Source organism: Ipomoea nil, unplaced genomic scaffold (genome assembly GCF_001879475.1).
Source record: "Ipomoea nil cultivar Tokyo-kokei standard unplaced genomic scaffold, Asagao_1.1 scaffold0761, whole genome shotgun sequence".
NCBI lineage: Eukaryota > Viridiplantae > Streptophyta > Magnoliopsida > Solanales > Convolvulaceae > Ipomoea > Ipomoea nil.
In genome coordinates this window covers 2,199,109-2,225,047 of record NW_017617189.1, presented here as the reverse complement: position 1 = coordinate 2,225,047, position 25,939 = coordinate 2,199,109, and the positions used below count along the sequence as shown (strand labels likewise).

General features: G+C 33.8%; 2 protein-coding genes and 1 pseudogene across 3 annotated transcripts; 2 read left to right on the top strand and 1 right to left on the bottom strand.

Annotated features, from left to right (window-relative positions):
- The first annotated feature begins 315 nt into the window (after positions 1–315).
- Positions 316–4,276, top strand: LOC109176913 (glucomannan 4-beta-mannosyltransferase 9-like). The gene is made up of 9 exons (XM_019326323.1): positions 316–660; positions 1,296–1,394; positions 1,539–1,791; positions 1,923–2,033; positions 2,507–2,643; positions 2,913–3,026; positions 3,155–3,354; positions 3,446–3,643; positions 4,065–4,276. Exons 1-9 carry the CDS (start codon positions 331–333, stop codon positions 4,222–4,224), a joined length of 1,602 nt encoding a protein of 533 aa, XP_019181868.1. The 5' UTR covers positions 316–330; the 3' UTR covers positions 4,225–4,276.
- A 1,784-nt stretch (positions 4,277–6,060) lies between these two features.
- Positions 6,061–24,944, bottom strand: LOC109176914. Of its 2 annotated transcripts, XM_019326324.1 has the most exons (6): positions 24,207–24,944; positions 23,965–24,086; positions 23,789–23,829; positions 23,009–23,107; positions 10,720–10,912; positions 6,061–6,235 (listed from the first exon to the last, which is right to left on the bottom strand). In XM_019326324.1, the coding sequence occupies exons 1-6, from the start codon at positions 24,742–24,744 to the stop codon at positions 6,227–6,229; spliced, it is 1,002 nt and encodes a 333-aa protein (XP_019181869.1). In that variant the 5' UTR covers positions 24,745–24,944; the 3' UTR covers positions 6,061–6,226. The 2 variants fall into 2 exon arrangements, with proteins under 2 accessions (XP_019181869.1, XP_019181870.1); XM_019326325.1 differs by lacking the exons at positions 6,061–6,235; positions 10,720–10,912 and adding an exon at positions 22,382–22,863.
- On the top strand, positions 14,041–15,482 carry LOC109176915 (annotated as a pseudogene).
- Positions 24,945–25,939: the final 995 nt, after the last annotated feature.

Sequence of the window (25,939 nt, the reverse complement as noted above, 5' to 3'; positions counted from 1 at the left end):
CATTCACACATCAATATAATTATGCTTTTAGCTTTTAATTTGTTTTTATTAGTAAACACGCCATATTGCCATGCCACCTTTTCTTCATCTAAAAACTTTGGGTTTTAAGTACAAAGTCCAAAGACTAAATCAAAAACAGGAGACTGAGAAAGAGAAACTTCTTAGAAGTTAGAACCATACATCCACCACCCACAAAAAGAAGAGAAAACAAATTAAACAAGATTGAGTTGTGGGTAGTATATAATGGTCACCCTCTTGGCCTCTTCCTCTTTATCAATCAACCAATTAAGCAGGTCCAGTTAGAGGGCTACCTAACAACAACAATAATATATGCTGCCGGAGGCCTTCATGCAGGGTGGTGGTGGTGCCACCAAGCTGTGGGTGGTGTGGGAGCAAGCAAGGGCGGCAGTGTTGATTGCGCCATTTCTTAGGGTGATGGTGTGGGTGTGCTTGGTAATGTCAGTGATGATACTGGTGGAGAAAGTTTACTTGGGAGTGGTTTGTGCTTTCTTGAAGCTTTTCATGAGAAAGCCAGAGAAGCAGTACAAGTGGGAGCCCATGATGAAGAAGAAGAAGAAGAAGGAGGAGGATTTAGAGGTTGGAGGAGACTTGGATTACCCTATGGTTCTAGTTCAAATACCAATGCGCAACGAAAAAGAGGTAATATATCTTGCACTTCATTTCTAATATTTCACTGGTATCTGTATTCTGCAGGATAATAAGATATAATTTCAGTGAGGGCTTATTTTGTGACGGTTATATGTTCTTCCTAGGATATTATTATATAGATGGTAATGGGTCAGAGTGGGTCGGAGATGGCTATATCCACCTTCCCGATCCACTTAATATTTTACCCAATCTATAGTGAGTCAGTAGTTTGTACCTATCACTTATTATCCCATTAAATTATTTTTTTAAAAGTAATATTTAAACTAATTACACATAATAAAATAATAAAATTCACTAGTTAAGTAGTTATTATATTAAAATATAATAACTAAATTGTAATTTTTAAAAAAATAAACTTAATAATTTAGAATAAACTATATACTATGAAGTAGTATTTATTTTACCAGTATTAATTATCATCATGAGTTTAATTTTTTAAGACTCATCACTCACTGACTAGGGACAATCGTCATTATCACCCAAACTCAATCAATGTAAGCTGGATATCTGTGGGGCTGATGGAAATTGTCATCTCTGATCTATGCATGTGGATAAGGGGATTGACACTCCCAACTTTAGCGCACAATGCTAAATAAATAATGCACGGTTTCTTTGTGTATATGTAGGTATATCAACTGTCCATTGAAGCTGCTTGCAACCTTTCATGGCCGGCAGATCGAATCATAGTTCAAGTTCTTGATGATTCAACTGATCCTGCAATTATGGTATTTATCAAAAGACACAAATTTTAGGACAAGCAACATTATGATTATTATTACAATGGTTTGTTACCGTTTATGATTATGGCTCAAAAATAGTTAGTGTCTTGGGTTTTTTTCTAAAATGTTGATAATAATAACAATAAACAGGCTTTAGTCCAGCAAGAGTGCAGAAAATGGGCAGGTAAAGGGGTGAACATAAAGTATGAGACTAGAGATAATAGAAAAGGGTTCAAAGCAGGATCCCTCAAGCAAGGAATGAAGCATAGCTATGTTAAGCTGTGTGAGTATGTGGCAGTTTTCGATGCAGATTTCGAACCCGACCCTGATTTCTTGTGCCGGGCCATCCCTTTCTTGGTGCACAACCCTGAAATTGGGCTTGTTCAAGCTCGTTGGAAATTCGGTATTAAATTTCAGCTTCTCTTCATATATATATATATATATATATATATATATATATACACTTCAAACTCACTTAATTGTGCAGTTATATGGCAGTTATGCTTGCATAGTGTTTTGTGTTTGAAATGGCAGTCAATTCTGATGAGTGCATGCTGACAAGAATGCAAGAGATGTCAATGGATTACCATTTCACAGTGGAGCAAGAAGTTGGGTCTGCAGTCCATGCATTTTTTGGCTTCAATGGTATGTACATTATATGTACACACATATATACCTGCATCAAATACGAACACAAATTATATCGTGGACCACAGTCTACCTTGCACTTTGGTTCAAAACGACATTGTTTTTGTCTAGAAACTCAAAATTTAGTTTAATGTTCAAAAACTACAGATTATATGTTCAAAAGTTCAAAGATTAATGTTCAGAAAATAAATACTATATGTTCATAAACTTAAAGCTTATTGTTCATAAATTAGATTCTACAACATTTACTCTATTACATGTTCATAACATGTCTTATACATCTTTAGAAACTCAAAGCTTAATGTTAAAAACATAGACACTACATGTTCAGAAACTCAAAGATTAATATTTAGAAACACGTTAAACGTTATGAAACGTTGTCATTTAACACCAGGTGTATCTTGGTTCACGGTATAACTATTGAAATACCAATAATAAGGAGGTAATAAAATGTAAAAATGTGAATGCAGGAACTGCAGGGGTATGGAGAATGTCAGCATTGAATGATGCAGGAGGATGGAAGGACCGTACAACTGTGGAAGATATGGATCTGGGTTGCAGAGCTGGTCTAAAGGGCTGGAAATTTGTGTTTCTTGGTGATGTCAGGGTAAAATGCTTGCTTCTTCAGTAAATTTTTTTTTACCATCCTCATTCGCAATCGGAGTGGCCCAATTAAGGGGTAAAATGCAAAGTGCTGGCCAGATTTGTTTTTCCATACAAGAGGGAGTTCGAACTCCAAACCTCTCTTAAAGGATGAGAGTGCACAGCCACTCACGCCAACCAAGCCGGTTTTTCAGTAAATTTATTCACATGAAAATTGGAGATTGATCAAGATTTTGATGAACATAACAATGCGGAGTAATGAATTATATATAGGTGAAAAGTGAATTACCAAGCAGCTTCAAGGCATACAGATACCAGCAGCACAGGTGGTCATGTGGCCCTGCCTTTCTTTTCAAGAAAATGGTCATGGAGATAGTGACAAGCAAGGTAGAAACACATACAAGAACAAACCACTCAATAATCTTAAACATGTCAAAAACTTGAAATTAAAATGTTAGTTTATGCAAGCAACTTTTGAGTGAGTTATTGATTCATTTGACTCTAAACACTTGTAGAATGTCTCGGTATGGAGGAAAGTGTATATGATATACGCCTTTTTCTTTGTCAACAAAATCGTCGCGCATATTGTCACCTTCGTCTTCTACTGCCTTGTTCTCCCTGCAACTGTTTTGATCCCAGAGGTCAAAGTTCCCCTTTGGGGTGCTGTTTATATCCCTTTAGCTGTGACACTTCTCAATGCACTGCCCTGTCCAAGGTAACCAACCCTCTCTTCTCTTTTGTTTATTCCTTAAAAAAAAAAAAAGTTTTTCTTAATGAATTTCTTGTGTCTTTTTGCTGATTCTCAGATCATTCCATTTGGTGGTTTTCTGGATCCTTTTCGAGAATGTCATGTCCCTCCATCGGACCATTGCAACGTTCATTGGCCTTCTTGAAGTCGGGAGAGTCAACGAATGGATTGTCACTGAAAAGCTTGGCAATACCCTCAAGTCCAAAACAGGATCTAAACCTACACTGAAACTTCCTCGGTTTCAAATCGGAGATAGGTATGATTCTTGTTCCATAAGATTAAAATTAGAAACGGAAGGGTAACTCCAGTCAAGATGACAAAAGATCCACACTTGTAACTATAAGGTCACGAGTTTGAATTCTTGCCCTCCTTAATTTGAGCCGGTCAATTATTAGTCGTCTAGACTGGTTTAGTTCCTTTGTGCTCCTTTGCAGGTTAAAGTCACAAGGCCCGCTTGTAACCACAAGGTCACGAATTCAAATGTTTTCCTCTTTGATTTGAACTGATCAGCTACTAATAACTTAGGCTGATTTACTTCCTTATGGTTTTTTGCCTGTTAAGGTCACACAAGGCCGGGTTTCTTACAACGAAAAAGATTGTAAAGTTCCCTCGCCATCCAAAAAAAAAAAAAAAAAGTAGAAAAGAAAGTAACTTTATCTGATCTTGTTGATGTACAGGTTGCATGTTTTGGAGATCATTGTTGGATTGTTTCTCCTCTTCTGTGGATCCTGCGATTTCTGTTTCGGAAAGAACCGGTTCTATGTGTACCTATTTCTCCAAGGCATAGCATTCCTAGTCATTGGAATTGGTTATATTGGAGTATTTGTTACAGCTTAGTTCAGTTGGGAACATCTTTTGATTGTGTAATTTCATTCTGGAGTTCCAATTATTCTTTATAATCTTATCTTATACATAATTAGGATTTTTTATGCGCGATGCGAAAAAAATGTGCCCAATATTAATATTTTATATTAAAATTTTAAATTTATTTAAATTATAAATATTTAAATTATTGTAAATAATAATAATAATAATAATAATAATAATAATAATAATAATAATAATAAGAATGTAAAACATTTCTATAAATTTTATATTTATATTTTAAGAAATAACCAACATATAACTCCAATATAGAGTTAATACCCAAAATTGTCCCTGACTATAGTGGTTTTTCTCAATTTCGTCCTAAACGACTTTGTTGACCTAATATAGTCCCAGACTTTTGTGTTTCGCTCAATTTAATCCTCTGTTTGTTATTTTGTCAAATTGGCGTTAAATAAAATGACAATTCAATAATATCAATATTGACCTCTCTTTACTTTCAACCTGCGAAGTGAGAAATCGCTCTTTCTTGCACAAATTACACCCAGAATTACTCCTAGACTTACGAATCAAATTTTTATATTCGGAGATTTAGGAGTGATTCTGGAAGTAATTCGCAAAAAAAGAGAGATTTCGCACTTCACATGTCTATGAGTAAAGATATGCCAATATTAAAATTACTGAATTGTCTATTTTTTTTTAACAACAAATGGATAGAATAACAAATGGAGGACTAAATTGAGCAAAAATACAAAAGTTTGAGACTAAATTGAGTAAAAATACAAAACTCTGGACTACATTAAGTCACCAAAGTCATTTAGGACAAAATTGAAAAAAACCACTATAGTCGATGACGATTTTGGGTATTAACTCCTCCAATATATAATGTGTATATTATTATTATTGAAAATAAGAAAATATATGATGAACGCATGTGCATGGTAGCAATAGTGGAAAAGATAACGGAAGTTGTAACGGTATGGTATATTTGTCCAAAATATTGTATAATACAGTATTTATAGCATAATTATCATAAAATTTAACGGAAAAAAGGGACATAAATAAAGGGTATAACCTTCATCCACACTTATTATGTTTTTAGATAATAAGAAAAAGAAAAGAACACTTTTAATCCTTGAATTGTTTTAATTTTGAAAATTTAATCCATGTAAATTAATTTTAATAAATTTAGCTCTTCAATTACTCAAAATGTTACACTTTTAACCCCTAATGTTATATGATTGTCAAACTCCATTAACATATGTGGTTATTTTTATTATTTAAAATTAATATTCACTATTAAAAATAATGTTGCCAGGAGAGTAAAACTTTAATCATGAATATTAATGTTAAATAACAAAATTAACCTAATAAAAAGGATCTTAATTGCTAACGAAATTTGATAATTTTATAACAGGGGCCTACAAGTGTAACATAATAAATATTTAAGGGACTAAATTTGGTCAAATAATTTTAACATTAACTAAATTTTTAAAAATAAAATAATTTAGCAACTAAAAATGTTGTTTTTCCTAATAATAAAGATGGTGATAATTATTATATTTTGTATAAGAATTGGAAAGAGATAGAAATGAATAATCAAAGGACAAGATGCATACAGACAGAATGCAAACTGTAATATTGTTTATAATTCTATAACAATCTAAAATCTCCCAAAGGTTCCATATAATTCTATAACAATCTAAAATCTCCCAAAGGTTCCATAAAATGATTAGTTTATTGCCATTTAAAAGTATCCCATACAGTAATCAATCTTCTAATATTCGAAAGTCTCCATTTCAATCTTCAATCAGACTTTCATTTTCTTCCCATCCAAAAAACACATTCTTAATTACAAAAACCACAAAGCTTTTAGAATGACACTTTATTGACAAAACATTATAGGAAGAATCACTCAAGTTCTAATTTGTTTTTGAAGTAAGAATTTGAAAAAGAACAAAATCTAAAAATTTCCGAAAAACCTACCTCTTTAAAGAATGATCATTTCAACAGATTAATGAAGACGCGATGAATGAACAATTCTCGTTGATTCAGAATAGACTGTTACAGAGATAGATAATAGATAGAGAACTAATCTAACTAACCCTGTACAATAGCTAATGGTTACGAGACTAATTCAAACTCTATAAGTCTAAGTCTAATGTTACAATAACTGTATCAATAATATAATATGACTAACACACCCCCTCAAGCTGAAGGTGGTAACGAGACAACATTTAGCTTGTCCCGCAAAGAAGCGAAGTGTGTAGATGCAAGAGGTTTGGTGAAAATGTCGGCCAGCTGATCTTTGGTTGACACAAAGTTAACTAAGAACTCCCCCGAAGAAACCTTGTCTCGAACAAAATGGTAATCGATCTCGACATGTTTTGTCCGAGCGTGAAAAACCGGATTGGCGCACATGTATGTAGCCCCTAAATTGTCACACCATAGTGTGGCAGGTGATCCGGAGTGCAAACCGAGTTCCCGTAGGAGGGACATAACCCATGTGACCTCAGCAGCCACATCTGCCAGACCCTTGTACTCTGCCTCAGTGGACGATCTGGCGACGGTGCGTTTCTTCCGTGATACCCATGACACAAGATTCGTGCCCAGAAAAACTGCATACCCGCTAGTGGACTTCCTGTCAATTGGACATCCTGCCCAGTCAGAATCTGAGTAAGCGTGTACAGTGGATGACGACGAAGCAGTTAGCCGTAGGCCATAAGTTAATGTACCCCTGACATATCGAAGTACCCGCTTGAGCATACCGCAGTGCTCCTTAGTTGGCGCATGCATGAACTGACATAGCCTATTTACAGCAAAAGACAGGTCTGGCCGAGTGATAGTGAGATACTGTAGTGCCCCAACTAGCCTACGATATTGCGTCGGGTTCTCATAAGGAGCTGTAGACGGTGAGGCGGCTTTAGTGATTGCCGCTGGTGTAGAGAGAGATTTGCAATCCACCATGCCGGCACGAGTCAGAATGTCATCCATGTACCGACGTTGCGAAAGTAATAAGCCCCCATCAATAGGTACTGTCTCAATGCCAAGAAAGAAGGTCGGAGTACCCAAATCCCTAATCTTGAAAACCGCCGAGAGACGGCCTAACAGCGTGGTCAGTAGGGCGGAATCATTGCCCATCATGATGATATCATCTACATATACCATTAGATAGATACGAGAGGTTTGTACTGTATAATAAAAGAGAGAAACATCAGTTTTAGACGCCACAAAGCCTGTAGACAGGAGAAATTCATGTAACCGATGAAACCAGGCCCTGGGGGCTTGCTTAAGACCATACAGGGACCGCTGTAGATGACACACGTAGTCAGGGTGTACCGGGTCTTCATACCCAGGTGGTTGCCGCATGAAAACAGTCTCCGTGAGCCGCCCATTTAAGAAGGCATTGTGGACATCTAGCTGCCGCAGTGTCCACCCATGAGAGACGGCAAGGGAGAGCAAGATGCGCACTGTAGTCGGCTTGACGACCGGACTAAAGGTCTCAAAAAAGTCCTCGCCGGCTACCTGATTGAACCCCTTGGCAACCAAGCGGGCTTTATACCGGTCAACAGTCCCGTCAGCCTTACGTTTTGTGCGAAAGACCCACTTGCACCCTACTACATTCATGCCAGGTTTGGCCGGGGTGAGATTCCAGGTGTTGTTGTGTAGGAGAGCATTGAACTTATTGAACTCCTGATCCATGGCATCACGCCAGTGTGGGTATCCAACTGCCTGACTGTAGCATGTAGGATCTGCGGTGGCCGTGAGAGCTTGAAAAGGCTCCTCCGTACCCCGTGTCATGTGGCGAAGATGCATGACATGTCCCCCTTTCTTGTGGCTGTGCCCGAACGCGTGCCCGAGCCCGTGGTGCACGAACTGGGACCGTGGCAGCACCTTGATGATCCTGAATAGCCAAGGGCGGTACATGCACTGCTATAGGTGGTTCATCAAGCGGAACCGGGGGTGGTTCACGAGGCACTATGGGGCCTGATGCCCACGGCGTGGCATTATGTGAGTCAATTGACTCCACTTTGCTTTGTGCACCTGTTGCATAGGGGAAAACATTTTCATCAAATCGAACATGGCGACAGATGAAGGTTTTTCCAGATATTAAATCCATGCACCGGTAACCCCTATAGGACGTTGGGTAACCTAAGAAGACGCAGGGTGCGGAGCGGTACTCTATCTTATGGCGATTATACGGCCGTAGATAGGGATAACACTTGCACCCGAAGACTCGAAGAAAGTTATATGGTGGTGTTTTGTTAAAGACGGACTCATAGGGACTGACATTTTTAATTGCAGAGGATGGTAGGCAATTAATTAGAAAGGAAGCAGTTTCGAACGCATATGCCCAGTGTTGTATGGGTACTGAGCTTTCTGCGAGTAGGGCTAGCCCGGTTTCAACAACATGTCTGTTCCGGCGCTCTACTCGGCCATTATGCTCATGCGTATAGGCACAAGACTGCCTATGCACAATCCCAAGACTTTCAAAGGTATTGTGTAAACGGCGATATTCGCCTCCCAAATCAGATTGAACAAACTTGATAGAACGTGAGAATTGGCGTTCTACCATGACTCTAAATGACTCGAATATTTTATAAATGTCTTATTTTAATCGCATCGGGTAAAACCAGCAAAAACGGGTACAATCATCAACAAATAGAACGAAATAGCGAAATCCATCGGCTGAAACAACGGGGGCCGGTCCCCAGATATCGGTGTACAATAAATCAAGAATATTATTACTACGTGAATTAACTCTATCTAACGGGAATCGAGAGGATTTCCCGAGTTGACACGACGAACATATCTTCGTAGCACTTGTTTTGGACGGGGTGACCGGACAATTGATTAAGACACGACGCTGAGCACGCTCATGCGGATGGCCAAGCCTGCGGTGCCATACATCCGGTGTGGCACGAGCGGTTATTAACGCAACTGGTGACCGAGACAACGACAAACCGTAGAGACCCCCCATGGTAGGACCTCTAAGAAGCACCGCCTTGGTTCGACAATCCTTCACAAGAAAATGATCACAATGAAACTCAAAAAATACGTTATTGTCAACGGTAAACCGATTAACAGACAATAAAGGTAATGATAGATTAGGCACATGTAAAATATTGTTTAATTTTAACGGCCTAGACACGGAATTTAACGATGCATGGCCAATATCAGAAATACCCAAACCTGAACCGTTTCCCACCCGGAGCACATCACCACTCGTGTATGGCTCGGAGTGGGTGAGCATTGTCGGATCAGGCGTGGCGTGCGATGAGGCACCAGTGTCTGGGTACCAAGCCTCGGCTGTTACGGACCCATCATTGCCGGTAACTGCAGCGTGAACCTGAGCCGGCGCCTGGCCGGCATACCGCTGATGGCAATACACTGCCGTATGACCTTGGGAGCGGCAGATTTGGCAACGGGGAACACCTCCGCGACCTCTGCCATTGTTGCGCCCGCGTCCACCACCACAGCCCCGCCCTCGGCCGGAACTCGCATGCCGAGTGCCACCGTTCGGATGGTGGTTCTGTCCACGTCCGACTGCCATGGCCGCATGATGAGACCCGCCGGGAATTGCAGCACCACCAGCGAATTCATCTGCCCAGATGAATTCCTGAGCTTGAAGGAAATCCGACAGCTGTGGAATAGAGACCGGTGTGCCCGACGCCGCCAAGGATGACGCCATGGATCTAAACTCCGGTCTGAGGCCCCGGAAAACATACAGATTTTGCTCGTCCAGCGACACGGGTCTGCCGGCGAGCGCCAAGTCCTCCACCAACAACTGAGCTCTCCCAAGATATTCGGCCGGGGAGCTGTCACCTTGGCGGAGTGACTGGAATTGAGCGAGAAGATTCAAGCATCGAGCCCGTGTTGAAGAACCAAGCGCCGCTGTAACCGAGGTCCAGACCTCGTGCGATGTACTGCGCCCAACCGCTAGGTAGAGAACTTCGTCGGCCATGGAGGATATCAACAGCGACAGAATTGATTGGTCCTGTTGCTCCCATGCCGCGTGCGCTGGGTTGGCCGTCGTCGTCGAAGCCGTGCCTCCCGAACCGTCGCCACTCGTTGCCGGAGTAGTAACCGTGGCCGGTGGACACGGGGTGTCGCCAGTCACGAACCCGAGCAAGCCTTGTCCTCTCAAGAATGGCACCAATTGAGTGCGCCAGAATAGGTAGTTTTTGGTGGTGAGCTTCATCGACACAAAATGGTGTGCCGTGGACAGGGTATTTGGAGTGGCCGGAGAAGGGAGGGTGGCAGCGGTCACGGTTCTTTCACTGGAATTCGATGACATGATGTCGAAAAAAAAAGGAGAGAGAGAAAAAAAAAAAAGGAGATCACACCTAGCTAGCTGATACCAGATGAATGAACAATTCTCGTTGATTCAGAATAGACTGTTACAGAGATAGATAATAGATAGAGAACTAATCTAACTAACCCTGTACAATAGCTAAAGGTTACAAGACTAATTCAAACTCTATAAGTCTAAGTCTATGTTACAAGCAAATAAAATGTTTGATTGCAATTATTCTTCCAAAATATTAGTCTCCAATATGTCATAATGACTATAGGCCTATAGCCATGAAACAGAACATTGATGGGACTTCCTCCATCCTTCTGATACTCTTCATCATAATTTGAAATATTTATCAAGCTACCAGAACTTATATGTATCATGAATACTGAAATTGGTGTGCTACAAAACAAAACAAAAAAAATAAAAACTATATTATTTAACAACACATTTTAATCTATTATTCTAATTCATAACAACTAACATTAAAACAATACTGCTAAACCGGCAAAGGACCTTTAAATCATTATTATTATTTAACAACACATTTTAATCTATTATTCTAATTCATAACAACTAACATTAAAACAATACTGCTAAACCGGCAAAGGACCTTTAAATCATTATCAGTGGGGGCGAAATGCATTAAACCAAAAAAGATAGTTTGATAATATAAAAAAAAACACTTAAAAGTATAACCATAAATATTGTTGGATGTAGACGAAAAATAAAACACATTAAAACTTTTTAAAAAATATTCAAAACAAAATATGAAACATAATTAATTTAATAAAATAATTCGAATAAAAAATACATTATACACACATCTCATTATTAATATAAAAGAAAGTTATATATGTGTGTAAATCTCACAATTAATTAATACGAAGTATTTTTAGTCATAAAAAATATAACATACATGCTACCTAAGGTATACAGAGTAAATCTGCACACATGCTGATAAGGGGATTGATACTCCCAACTTTAGTTCACAATGCTAAATAAAAAACGTGTGGTTTCTTTGTGTATATGTAGGTATATCAACTGTCCATTGGAGCTTCTTGCAACCTTTCATGGCCGGCGGATCGAATCATAGTTCAAGTTCTTGATGATTCAACTGATCCAACAATTATGGTATATCTCAAAAGACACAAATTTTAGTACAAGCAACATTATGATTATTATTACAATGGTTTGTTAGTGTCTTGGATTTTTTTCTAAAATGTTGGTAATAATAACAATACACAGGCTTTAGTCCAGCAAGAGTGCAGGAAATGGGCAGGTAACGGGGTGAACATAAAGTATGAGACTAGAGATAATAGAAAAAGGTTCAAAGCAGGATCCCTCAAGCAAGGAATGAAGCATAGCTATGTTAAGCTGTGTGAGTATGTGACAGTTTTCGATGCGGATTTCGAACCCGACCCTGATTTCTTGTGCCGGGCCATCCTTTCCTCGTGTACAACCCTGAAATCGGACTTGTTCAAGCTCGTTGGAAATTTGGTATTAAATTTCAACTTCTCTTCATATATATATCCATCAACCTTCAAACTCCCTTAATTGTGCAGTTATACTTACATAGTGTTTTGTGTTGAAATGGCAGTCAACTCTGATGAGTGCATGCTGACAAGAATGCAAGAGATGTCAATGGATTACCATTTCACAGTGGAGCAAGAAGTTGGGTCTGCAGTCCATGCATTTTTTGGCTTCAATGGTATGTACATTATATATACACACATATATACCTGCATAAAATACCAACTCAAATTATATAGTGGACCACGGTCCACCTTGCAAGATGGACCTTGGTTCAAAACGATCATTTTTGTCCAGAAACTTAAAGTTTAGTTTAATGTTCAAAAACTACACACTATATGTTCAAAAACCCAAAGATAATGTTCAGAAAATAAATACATATGTTCATAAACTTAAAACTTATTGTTCATCATAAATTAGGCACTATATCTATCATTCACTTTATTACATGTCAATAACATGTCTTATATATGTTTAGAAACTCAAAGCTTAATGTTCAAAAACTAGACACTATATGTTCATAAACTCAAAGTTTAATGTTAATAAACTAGTATGTTCAGAAATTCAAAGCTTAATGTTCAGTTCGAAAATACACACTATATGTTTAGAAACTCAAAGATGAATGTTCAGAAACTAAACAATATATGTTCATAAACTCAAAGCTTATTGTTCATAAATTAGACACTACAATATTCACTCTATTACATGTTCATAACATGTCTTATATATGTTTAGAAACTCAAAGTTTGATGTTAAAAAACTAGACATTACATGTTCATAAACTGTACTCAAAGCTCAATGTTCATAAACTCAAAGTTTAATGTTCAGAAACACGTTCAGCGTTATGAAACGCTGTCGTTTTAGACCAGGTCCATCTTGGTTCACGGTATAACTATTGAAATACCAATAATTAGGAGTAATAAATTGTAGAAAATTTTGAATGCAGGAACTGCAGGGGTATGGAGAATGTCAGCATTGAATGATGCAGGAGGATGGAAGGACAGTGGAAGATATGGATCTGGGTTGCAGAGCTGGTCTAAAGGGCTGGAAATTTGTGTTTCTTGGTGATGTCAAGGTAAAATGCTTGCTTGCTTCTTCAGTAAATTTTTTTTGGTTAGGTAATGAGGTGTCCTGAGCAGACCCTAACTATAGGAGGCACCTTTAAGCAATCGTTATGCTATGGACCCGTGTCCAGCATGCATTAATGATAAGAATGCCTCTGAGATTCAATCATGCGGACACGGTAACGGTGCGGTTAGTGACACCGTTATCTTCCGCCATTTTTTTTTTAAATTTCAGACCACTTTGTTATAGGAGCATATGTTCATAATTTTATTACTATATGTTTATAATTGTAACTTCATAATGTCAGAGCTCTATGTTCATAATTCCATAACTATACATTCATAATTGCATAACTGTACATTCATAATTCCGTAACTGTACATTCATAATTCAATAACTGTAAATTCATAATTTTCGAAGCTCTATGTTCACAATTTTAGAGCTCTATGTTCATAATTTTATCACTATATGTTCATAAATGTAAGTTCATAATGTCAGAGCTCTGTGTTCATAATTCCGTAACTTACATTCATAATTCCATAACTGTACATTCATAATACCATAACTGTACATTCATAATTCCATAACTGTACATTCATAATGCCACAAACAAATAACGCCGTTAACACCGAGACAAAATCAATTTTTTTTAACTGGAAGGTCGGGTTTTCCTTGAAAACGACGTCATTTTGGACTCGTGTCCATAATGCGTTGTGGACACGAGTCCATAGCATAATTTGCGCCTTTAAGTCCGTACCATCCTCATTCGCAACCGGGCTGGCCCAATTAAGTGGCAAAGTGCTGGTCAGATTTTTTTTTTCCATACGAGAGGGAGTTCGAACTCTCGACCCCTCTTAAGGGATGAGAGTGCACGGCCACTCACGACAATCAAGCTGGTTCTTCAGTCAATTTATTCACATGAAGATTGGAGTTTGATCAAGATTTTGATGAACATAACAATATGGAGTAATGAATTATGTATAGGTGAAAAGTGAATTACCAAGCAGCTTCAAGGCATACAGATACCAGCAGCACAGGTGGTCATGTGGCCCTGCCTTTCTTTTCAAGAAAATGGTCATGGAGATAGTGACAAGCAAGGTAGAAACACATACAAGAACAAACCACTCAATCTTAAACATGTCAAAAACTTGAAATTAAAATGTTAGTTTATGCAAGCAACTTTTGAGTGAGTTATTGATTCATTTGACTCTAAACACTTGTAGAATGTCTCGGCATGGAGGAAAGTGTATATGATATACGCCTTTTTCTTTGTCAACAAAATCGTCGCGCATATTGTCACCTTCGTCTTCTACTGCCTTGTTCTCCCTGCAACTGTTTTGATCCCAGAGGTCAAAGTTCCCCTTTGGGGTGCTGTTTATATCCCTTTAGCTGTGACACTTCTCAATGCACTGCCCTGTCCAAGGTAACCAATTCAACCCTCTCTCTTTTGTTTATTCCTTAAAAAAAAAAAAAAGTTTTTCTTAAAGAATTTTTTGTTTCTTTTTGCTGATTCTCAGATCATTCCACTTGGTGGTTTTCTGGATCCTTTTCGAGAATGTCATGTCCCTCCACCGGACCATTGCAACGTTCATTGGCCTTCTTGAAGTCGGGAGATTCAACTAATGGATTGTCACTGAAAAGCTTGGCAATACCCTCAAGTCCAAAACAGGATCTAAACCTACACTGAAACTTCCTCGGTTTCAAATCGGAGATAGGTATGATTCTTGTTCCATAAGATTAAAATTAGAAACGGAAGGGTAACTCCAGTCAAGATGACAAGAGATCCACACTTGTAACTATAAGGTCACGAGTTTGAATCCTTGCCCTCCTTAGTTTGAGCCGGTCAATTATGGGTCGTCTAGACTGATTTAGTTCCTTGTGCTCCTTTGCAGGCTAAAGTCACAAGGCCGGTAACCCCAGACAAGATGACAAGAGATTCACACTTGTAACCACAAGGGCACGAATTCGAATCCTTGCCCCTTTGGTTTGAATTGAACCGATCAGCTACCGATAACCTAGGCTGATTTACTTCCTTGTGATCCTTTGCCGGCTATGATCACACAAGGCCGGATTTCTTACAGCGAAAAGGGTTGTAGGGTTCCCTCCTCATCCCAAAAAAATAAAATTAGGAAAGAAAGTAACTTTATCTTGTTGATGTACAGGTTGCATGTTTTCGAGATCATTGTTGGATTCTTTCTCCTCTTCTGTGGATCCTGCGATTTCTGTTTTGGAAATAACCGGTTCTATGTGTACCTATTTCTCCAAGGCATAACATTCCTAGTCATTGGAATTGGTTATATTGGAGTATTTGTTACAGCATAGTTCAGTTGGGAACATCTTTTGATTGTGTAATTTGATTCTGGAGTTCCAATTATTCTTTTGATTGTATTATTCTTTATCAACTAGTATGATACCCATGCGATGCACGGGATGAATATTGTTCATCTTATTGTATAATTGTGTGAAAAATTTAAGAGATGATGTAATATATAAAAAGTTGGAACAGAAATATAAAATGGAAAATAGAAACAATAAAGAAATTACTTTAACATACAATATCTAAAAACATAATAAGTTTCAATCCAGGTTATGTCTCTAGTTTATGTCCGTTTTTTCTGTTAACTTTTGTTGTACCTTATGCTATAAATGTTGTACTACATAATTTTTTGGACAAAAATATCCCTGCCGTTATAACCTCTGTTATCTTTCACATTATTATTACCATGCACATGCCTACACAATATCTTTTTCTTACATTCTCCAATTGGTAAGTTTGATTTTATTTAGATTTAATTAAATGTTACCATAATTATATTTAGTAATATATCATTTCTATAATTCTTACTTAATTAATATTAATATGAATTCTACAATTATATATTTATATTTATATATATATATATATATATATATATATATATATATATATATATATATATATATATATACACACACACACACACACACACACACATTTATTTAAAAAAATATTTTAATATAACTAAGATTTTAACATTAAGTATTAATATTGGGCATATATTTTTGCGCATCGCGCATATGAAATACTAGTAGAAAAATAAGAGTGAAAAATTACAAATTATTGAAAACTTTGTGGTATACCGCGTTGGTTGTTGATGTAATATAGGAACTTGAGTTCTTGGCAATCAATATTTTAAGACCATCTGGGTTGTTAACTCGAGAAGCAGCCACGTACAACTGACCATGGACAAATTTTTTTTTTTTAAGTAATAATCCTACGTGTGACAATGTTTGACCTTGACTTTTGTTAATAGTCATTGCATATGATAACATCAATGGGAATTGTCTTCGTTGAAACTTGAATGGCAACGTGGTATCAGATGGTGACATTGACATTCTGTGGGTCAACACTTTTGTTCCTTTGTTAGCACCATCCATTAACTTGACTTCAATTACACGGTCTGTTAACTTGGTGATTACCAACCGCATACCATTACACAATCCAACTGAATGATTAACATTTCTTAACAACATGACTGGTGAGCCAATTTTTAAAGTTAATGAGTGGATTGGTACACCTGAAGCTCTAATGCCGTTCAAAAATTCCGGTGTGTGTACATCACCCAGTATTCCAACGTCTTCGTCGGCTTTGCACACTGTGTCACAACTAAAATATGTTCTACTTTCAACCGTATGCAACTCACTCATATGTTGTACATTTTTGCACAACAAAACTGAATGAGTAAAACAACTGGATTAGGGTTGTCATAGTTGACATGCGTAATAGTTGATCAACATATTGCTCCCAAAATGTGAAAGGTAAACGTCTCTCTCTAAAAAGATTAAAAAAAAAATTGTTATAAGGCGTACACGTACACATTAAGAAACACATATAATCCATGATTAAGTGTAAAGTTGATTAATATAACATGACTTACTCATAATCCTGAAGAACAAAGTGGATGAACTTGGTCTCCCGTCCATTAATTATGGTTGTACCTGGAGATTCAATCGAGACAACATAACCAACCAAATCTATAGAGATTTATCATCATAACAATAACTACTATATTATATATATATATATATATATATATATATATATATATATATATATATATATATATATATATATATATATCTAAAAACATAATAAGTGTCAATACAAGTTATGTCCTCAATCTTTGTCCCTTTTTTATATGCTAATAAATATATACATTTTGCTTTAATTGTTGTACGTTTGATTTGTATTGGACAAAATTACTCTTACACCGTTATAACACCGTTAGTATTTAATATATCCACCAATCTTACCATACACCTACATCTATCATATATTTTTCCTATTTTTAGTTGTCATTTTATTAAAATTATCATATAACAATTAATTTAATTATAAATTATATTTTAATTAAATATTTATATGAATATTAAATTTTATATATATATATATATATATATATATATATATATATATATATATAATATGTATGTATATTATTTGTGTATACATATCAATATGTCATATTATATATGACATATTGATATGTATACACAAATAATATACATACATACTATATATAAATATATATATATATATATATTATTTTGATCACTATATTCAAATATATGATAATTCAAAAGTATCATCACTTTAAGGAATTGCAACATAATTTTAACTAATTTTTTAAATTTTGTTACTTAATAATATTTTAATATTGGGCATAGGTTTTCGTGCATCACGCGTACAAAATGCTAGTATATATATATATATATATATATATATATATATATATATATATATATATATATATATATATATATATATATATATATATATATATATATATATATTTATATATATATTTGAAATGATAAACGAAATGAGGACCGTAAATTAGTATTACCAAATAGTTCAGAAGCATTAATTTGGGTAGGACCAAGTTGATCGAAAGCTTTCAACATGTATGTCATGTTTGGAAAGTCGTTGTTGTTATACTGAAAGACTTTTGTAGAATGCATGAACAGGATCTTGTATTTGTGGTGCGTAGTTCTGTATCTCATGTCATTTGTTGCAACGATAAAGTTTTTAATGGAGTACAAATGATCCTCAAAAAAGATTTTTTTAAATTAATCAACTTGAGCCTTTTTTTTATTGTTGCATGTATACGCGTACCCTAAATTAGCAAAACATAAAAATTTAATAGAAATCTATATTATAATAGAATATGAAATACATGAATATGTGTCATATACTAAACATATTAGCATGTGAATTATAAAACTAAAATTATGAAAAATATATATTTGTATTGAATATATTATGAAATAATATATATATATATATATATATATATATATATATATATATATATATATATATACACTAAAAGTGACGAATATACCTCAGAATCATGAAACACACAATCCAAAGTATGAGAATTGTAGGTGTTATTGTTGAATGTTGACTCGTACATTTAGATTAGACGAACTTGTATCGCCCAATTCGTGGAGGTAGCGGTGATTTGGTTAAGTAGATTGAAGGTGGGAGCCATATTGAAAAGTTTAGCGTATGAAAAGTACAGGAAGGGGATTGAAAATGAATGAGAAGCAATGCCAATGAGGAGGTATTTATAACTATGAATTTGTGCAAAATAATTACAAATGAATAATTTAATTATGAAATACTAAATACTAATACTAATAGCTATTGCATGATTCCCGTGCATAATAACAGATGAATAATAATTCCCATTCAGACAAAATACCATGAATTACACGTGCATAGTAATTATAGTAATAATAATTTGTTAAGGCAAATAGGATGCATGATTTCGCGTTTCTGTATGTGAATAATTCGTTTTGTAAGGCTAATTCGTTAGTATAGTATTATTATAGTATATTATTATTATTATTATTATTATTATTATTATTATTATTATTATTATTATTATTATTATTATTATAAATAGTAATAGTAATTATAGTAATAATAATTGGCTAATAGGATGATTCCGCATTTCTGTGTAGTTATTAAGGCTGATTTAACGTTTTGTATTAAGGATTGATTTAATTAAGGTTGATTTAATTTAAATAATTTAATTAAGGATGATTATTTGTAATACTAAATATATAGGCTGATTTAATTTAAATGATTTAATTACGGATAATTTAATTTAATTAATGATGATCTAATTTAATTAAAAAATGATTATTTGTAATACTAAATATATAGGCTGATTTAATTTAATTAAGGATCGGATGATCATTTGTAGTACTAAATATATATAGGGTGACTTAATTTAAAGGAATAAGGTTCAAATTGGCCATTGAACGTAACATGAAAATGCAATTAGGCCACTGAACGAAAAAAAAAAAAAAAAGTGCAATTAGGCCATTGAACACTCAAAAAATGTGCAATTAGGCCACTGAACTCTCCAAACGTATGCAATTTTACCGGATAGCAGGTTACCATCAATTTTAGCTGGTTACCTGCTTACGTGGCAGCTTAGTTGGCATTTTTAATAATTTTAAAATAATTTTTAATAATTAATTTTAATAATAAATTTTATAAAAAAATGGAAAAAATGAAATAAATAATAAAATAAAGTCGTTTTTATTTTTTAAAAATTTTTTTTAATAAAAAGTTATTATTAAAATTTATTAAAAATTAATTAAAATTTATTAAAAATGCCAACTCAGCTGCCACGTAAGCAGATAACCTGCTAAAATTGAGGGTAACCTGCTATCAGGTGAAATTGCACATTTTTAGAGTGTTCAGTGGCCTAATTGCACTTTTTTTTTTTCGTTCAGTGGCCTAATTGCATTTTCAGGTTACGTTCAGTGGCCAATTTGAACCTTATTCCTAATTTAAATAATTTAATTTAATTAAAAAACTATACTATAATAATAATAATAATAATAATAATAATAATAATAATAATAATAATAATAATAATAATAATAACCAATATTATATTCTTCTTTTACTCAACATGTTATATTACATGAATTACATGAATTTATTTATAAATTCGCTAATTCGTTATTATAGTATAGTATTATTATTATTATTATTATTATTATTATTATTATTATTATTATTATTATTATTATTATTATTATAGTAAATAGTAATTATAGTAATAATATTTCATTAAGTCTAATAGGATGCATGATTCCGCGTTTCTGTATGTGAAAAATTTGTTCTGTATGTGAATTATTATTACTATAATAATTACTATAATCTGTATATCTATCTATATATATAATAATAATAGTAACTAATATTATATTCTTCTTTTATTCAACATGTTAAATTACATGAATTACATGAATCTATTTATATATTAATAGGAATACAATAAATGTTTTCACATTTGGAGGAAAAAATTTTGGGAATTACATAATCTATTTATAAATTAATATGAATACAATAAATGTTTTCACATGTGGAGGGAAAAATTTTGGTACAATTATTTTGCTTTAATATATATAGAGATAGAGATAGAGATAGAGATATTATTATTATTATTATTATTATTATTATTATTATTATTATTATTATTATTATTATTATTATTATTATTATTATTATAAATAGTAATAGTAATAGTAATTATAGTAATAATTATTGGCTAATAGGATGATTCCGCGTTTCTGTGTTGTTACTTGTTATTAAGGCTGATTTTACGTTTTGAATTAAGGTTTGATTTAATTAAGGTTGATTTAATTTAAATATTTTTATTAAGAATGATTAAATTTAATTTAGGATAATTTAATTTAATTAAGGATGATTATTTGTAATACTTAATATATAGGCTGATTTAATTTAAATGATTTAATTTAATTAAGAATGATCTAATTTAATTAAGAATGATTATTTGTAATACTAAATATATAGACTGATTTAATTTAAATAATTTAATTAAGGATGATTTAATTTAATTAAGGATGATCATTTGTAATACTAAATATATATAGGGTGATTTAATTTAAATAATTTAATTTAATTAAAACACTATACATAATAACAAATTATTATTATTATTATTATTATAATTACTATATTACTATATAATAATAATAATAATAATAATAATAATAATAATAATGAATATTATATTCTTCTTTTACTCAATATGCTAAATTACATGAATTTCATGAATTTATTTATAAATTGGCTAATTTATTATTATAGTATATTATTATTATTATTATTATTATTATTATTATTATTATTATTATTATTATTATAGTAAATAGTAATTATAGTAATAATAATTCGTTAAGGCTAATATGATGCATGATTCCGCCTTTCAGTATGTGAAAAATTTGTTTTGTATGTAAATTATTATTATTACTATAATAATTACTATAATCTATATATCTATCTATATATAATATAATAATAATAATAATAATAATAATAATAATAATAATAATAATAATAATAATAATAATAATAATAATAATAATAATAATAATAATAGTAACTAATATTATATTCTTCTTTTACTCAACATGTTAAATTACATGAATTACATAAATCTATTTATAAATTAATATGAATACAATAAATATTTTCACATTTGGAGGGAAATTTTTTCGGAATTACATGCATGAATCTATTTATAAATTAATATATGAATACAATAAATGTTTTCACATTTGGAGGAAATTTATGGGACAATTATTTTGCTTTAATATATATAGAGATAGAGATAATAAGAACAAAATTAAAACACTTTTAGCCCCTAAATTGTTTTAATTTTAGAAGTTTAATTAATTTTAATAAATTTAGCTCATCAATTACTCAAAATGTTACACTTTTAACCTCTAGTATTATATGATTGTCAGAATCCATTAACATATGTGATTATTTTTGTTATTTAGAATTAATATTCACTATTAAAAATAATGTTCCTATGGAGAGAGTAAAACTTTAATTATGAATATTGATGCTAAATAACAAAATTAACCTAATAAAAATTTGAACTTAATTGCTAACGGAATTTGATAATTATATAACAAGACCTACCCATGTAACATAATGAACAATTAAGAGACTAAATTTATTCAAATCAATTAACATTAACTAAATTTTTAAAAGTAAAATAATTGAAGAACTAAAAGTGTTATTTTTCCTAATAATAAAAATGGTGATAATTATTATATATTGTATAAGAATGGTAAAGAGATAGAAATGAATAATCAAAGGACAAGATGCATACAGACAGAATGTAAACGGTAATATTGTTTAGAATTCTATAACAATCTAAAATCTCCCAAATGTTCCATAAAATGATTAGTTTATTGCCATATGAAACTATCCCATACAATAATCAATCTTCTAATATTCTAAAGTCTCCATTTAAATCTTCAATAAGACTTTCATTTTCTTCCCATCCAAAAACACATTCTTAATTACAAAAACCATAAAGCTTTTAGAATGGTGCTTTATTGACAAAACATTATAGGAAGAACCACTCAAGTTCTAATTTGTTTTTGAAGTAAGAATTCAAAAAAGAACCAAATCTAAAAATTTTCAAAAAACCTAACTCTTTAAAAAATGATCATTTAATGAAGGGGCAAATAAAATGTTTGATTGCAATTATTCTTCCAAAATATTAGTCTCCACTATGTCATAATGACCATAGCCATGAAACAGAACATTGATGGGACTTTCTCCATCCTTCTGATACTCTTCACCATAATTTGAAATATTTATCAAGCTACCCGAACTTATATGTATCATGAACACTGAAATTGGTGTCCTACAAAACAAAACAAAAAAGACTATATTATTTAACAACACATCTTAATCTATTATTCTAATTCATAACCACTAACATCAAAATAATACAGCTAAAATAACAACACTTATAATTGACCAAATGGAATAAAATTGAAAAAACTTACTGGAGTACATGAGAAGCCATTAGCAGCTCTGGTTCTCCGCCCCATACATAGGGTTTCTCAATCGTTTTTACGTATGCATCAAAGTCTCCTTCAATAAACCTAAGAAAACAAAATTGCAATTTGCAATCATTAACACATCTATCTCATTATAACATTCTCAAAACACATACATTCTCAAAACACATATATTCAGTTTATTATCGCATTCTCAAAACACATATATTCAGTTTATTATCGCATCCTCAAAACACATATATTCAGTTTATTATCGCATTCTCAATACACATATATTCAGTTCATTATCGCATTCTCAAAACACATATATTCAGTTCATTATCGCATTCTCAAAACACATATATTCAGTTCATTATCCTCAAAATGAACGCATCGTTCATTATCACATCCTCAAAACGAACGCATCCAGTTCATTATCACATTCTCAAAACGAACGCATCCAGTTCATTATCACATTCTCAAAACGAACTCATCCAGTTCATTATCACATTCTCAAAACGAACCCATCCAGTTCATTATCACATTCTCAAAACGAACCCATCCAGTTCATTATCACATTCTCAAAACGAACCCATCCAGTTCATTATCACATTCTCAAACGAACTCATTCAGTTCATTATCACATTCTCAAAACATATCCATTTGATTCATTACCGCATTCTTCATTATCACATTCTCAAAACATATCCATCTGATTATTACCGCATTCTCAAAACACACATTCGGCGCATTCTCAAAACACACACATAGACTAAAAAAACATACCATTCTGCTTCTTCTCGCCTTTGCAGCAACTCATCAACAACCTATAAAAATTACTCAATCAATCACTACTACAAGTCTATATGATTCCAAAAACAAAATACATAAAACTACTGATAATAAAATGGATAAATTTTTGTACCCAAAAATAGAAAAAGAAAATAGCAAGAGGAATATACCTTAGCTCTTAATTCATCAGCCAATTCTCTCTGGCGATTCTCATTAGGAGCCTCTCCCCCATTCCTCAAGCAATCAACGTGTGCTATGGCTCTAAACAAACATCTCCCATCCGCTGGAACTCCTGTCATTTTTATTATCCATTTTTAATCACATTCAAACATTAAAAGTACTATCCAAAAATAGAAAACTGAAAAAAAATTAAAAAATAAAATTGTAAATTTGATAAAGAGTGTGTATAGACCTGTGACTCTGTAATTGGGAGGAGGGCTATGGAGGGATGAATCTGAGGATAGAATGTCGACTTGGTCCTCCGCTCCCGCGGCGTCGGAGTTAACCTCGGAGAGATCGAAGAGGGGCGGCGCGGCCAAGCAGGGGCAGACGCCGAAGAGGAGCCAAGCGGAGTCAGCGTTGTGGAGCCACCGAGCCGGCCTGGCGTCCCACGCCGCATTCCAAGACCCCTCGCCGCCCTTCTTCGTCAGCTCGCAATTGTGGCGGTGGAACACCGCCGCCCTACTACTCGACATACTCTTCCGGCCGCGGGCGGGGAGAATCGCGTGCCATATCGACGCGGCGCCACCTTCGCGCTCGGCGCCGCCGCCGAATCTGCAACTCGTGGAGTGGTGCAGCCGCCGCTGATCGTCCCCCTCCGCCACCAAGACCGATCGGATTGGACTCGCCGCCAGCCGATGGTGCGCCGCCGCCGTCAAGCCGTGCGCATGGAACGAGAACAGCGACGCTAACAGCCACGGCTTGGGACGTGCACACAGTACGCCGAGCATCACCGACGACGCTAATCACCGGAAAAAATTCCAAAAAAGAAACAAAAAACCCTTTCAACTCGGAGTAGCCATTATAAGGGAGAAGAAGAAGAGGAATTAGAGATCAAAAATTCCAATTTTTCTTTTTTTTGTTGTGAGAGAAAATTGAAGAAATGAGAGAGTGAAATGTGGTCGGCTTGAACGGCTGCTCAGGATGGCACAGAGTTATCAACTTATTCCAGATTCTTCGGCCTTCCTTCTAGGCTGCTCATATTTTCTAATTTTCGCTATATTTTTACTAAAACTGTCCTCGCATATTTGGCTGGTGGAAGGGTAAATCGGTCATTCTATTTGATCGAACAATATTACATTTTCTTTTTTTCTTTTTCAACAAAATTTAGATTTTATATTTTGCAACAACCACACTAATCATTTTTCTTCATAATAATTTGATAAAATTAATAAGGAATAGGCACGTGCACCGCACGGATGGGTCACGTGTAATACGAGGATGCTGGAAATTTGATATTTCCTAAGATTCTTTACTTCAGAAATCAAAGTGAAATTATTTTTGTGCACCGAATTTAAGCCTCAATTTCAAAAATTTCTTTTTGTCTGTCCTATTTTTTTTTTAATTTTTCTTTTTTTAACTTACGTGATACCAGTTTTATGAAGTTAATCCTAAACTTATCAAACTCTATCTCTAAAACATTTGTTGATATAAATCTCGACTCACGAAATCAATTCATCGATCAAATCTTATATTTTATTTATACTCCGTATTAATGATCAAATTAGATGAAATGTTGGATATGTCTAGGTTTTATTTATGAATGAGTACGAATAATTTATCGTTTTAATTTTTTTCTTTAAATAATACAATAATATTTTGATTATGAAAATATGAGAAAATTATGTTGTAATATAAAAATGGTCAAGTAAGAAAAAAATTAAATTAATAATTTGATTTTGATAATCTAATAGTAAATGCCGAATATTTCAATAACTCTAATAAATCTTTTAACTTAATATAATGAAAGTTTATACTTAACAATTCAACAATTTTCATACACACTCTTAAATACGGAGTAATAGTTAAATTTAAAATATTATGAATAGGGAAATGATAGATATAACAAACTTTGCTAACTTGTCTGGTAGGCATGTTCTGTTTCCTCATTGTGGCACGTATTAATTCGGCCAAATAAAATAGTCA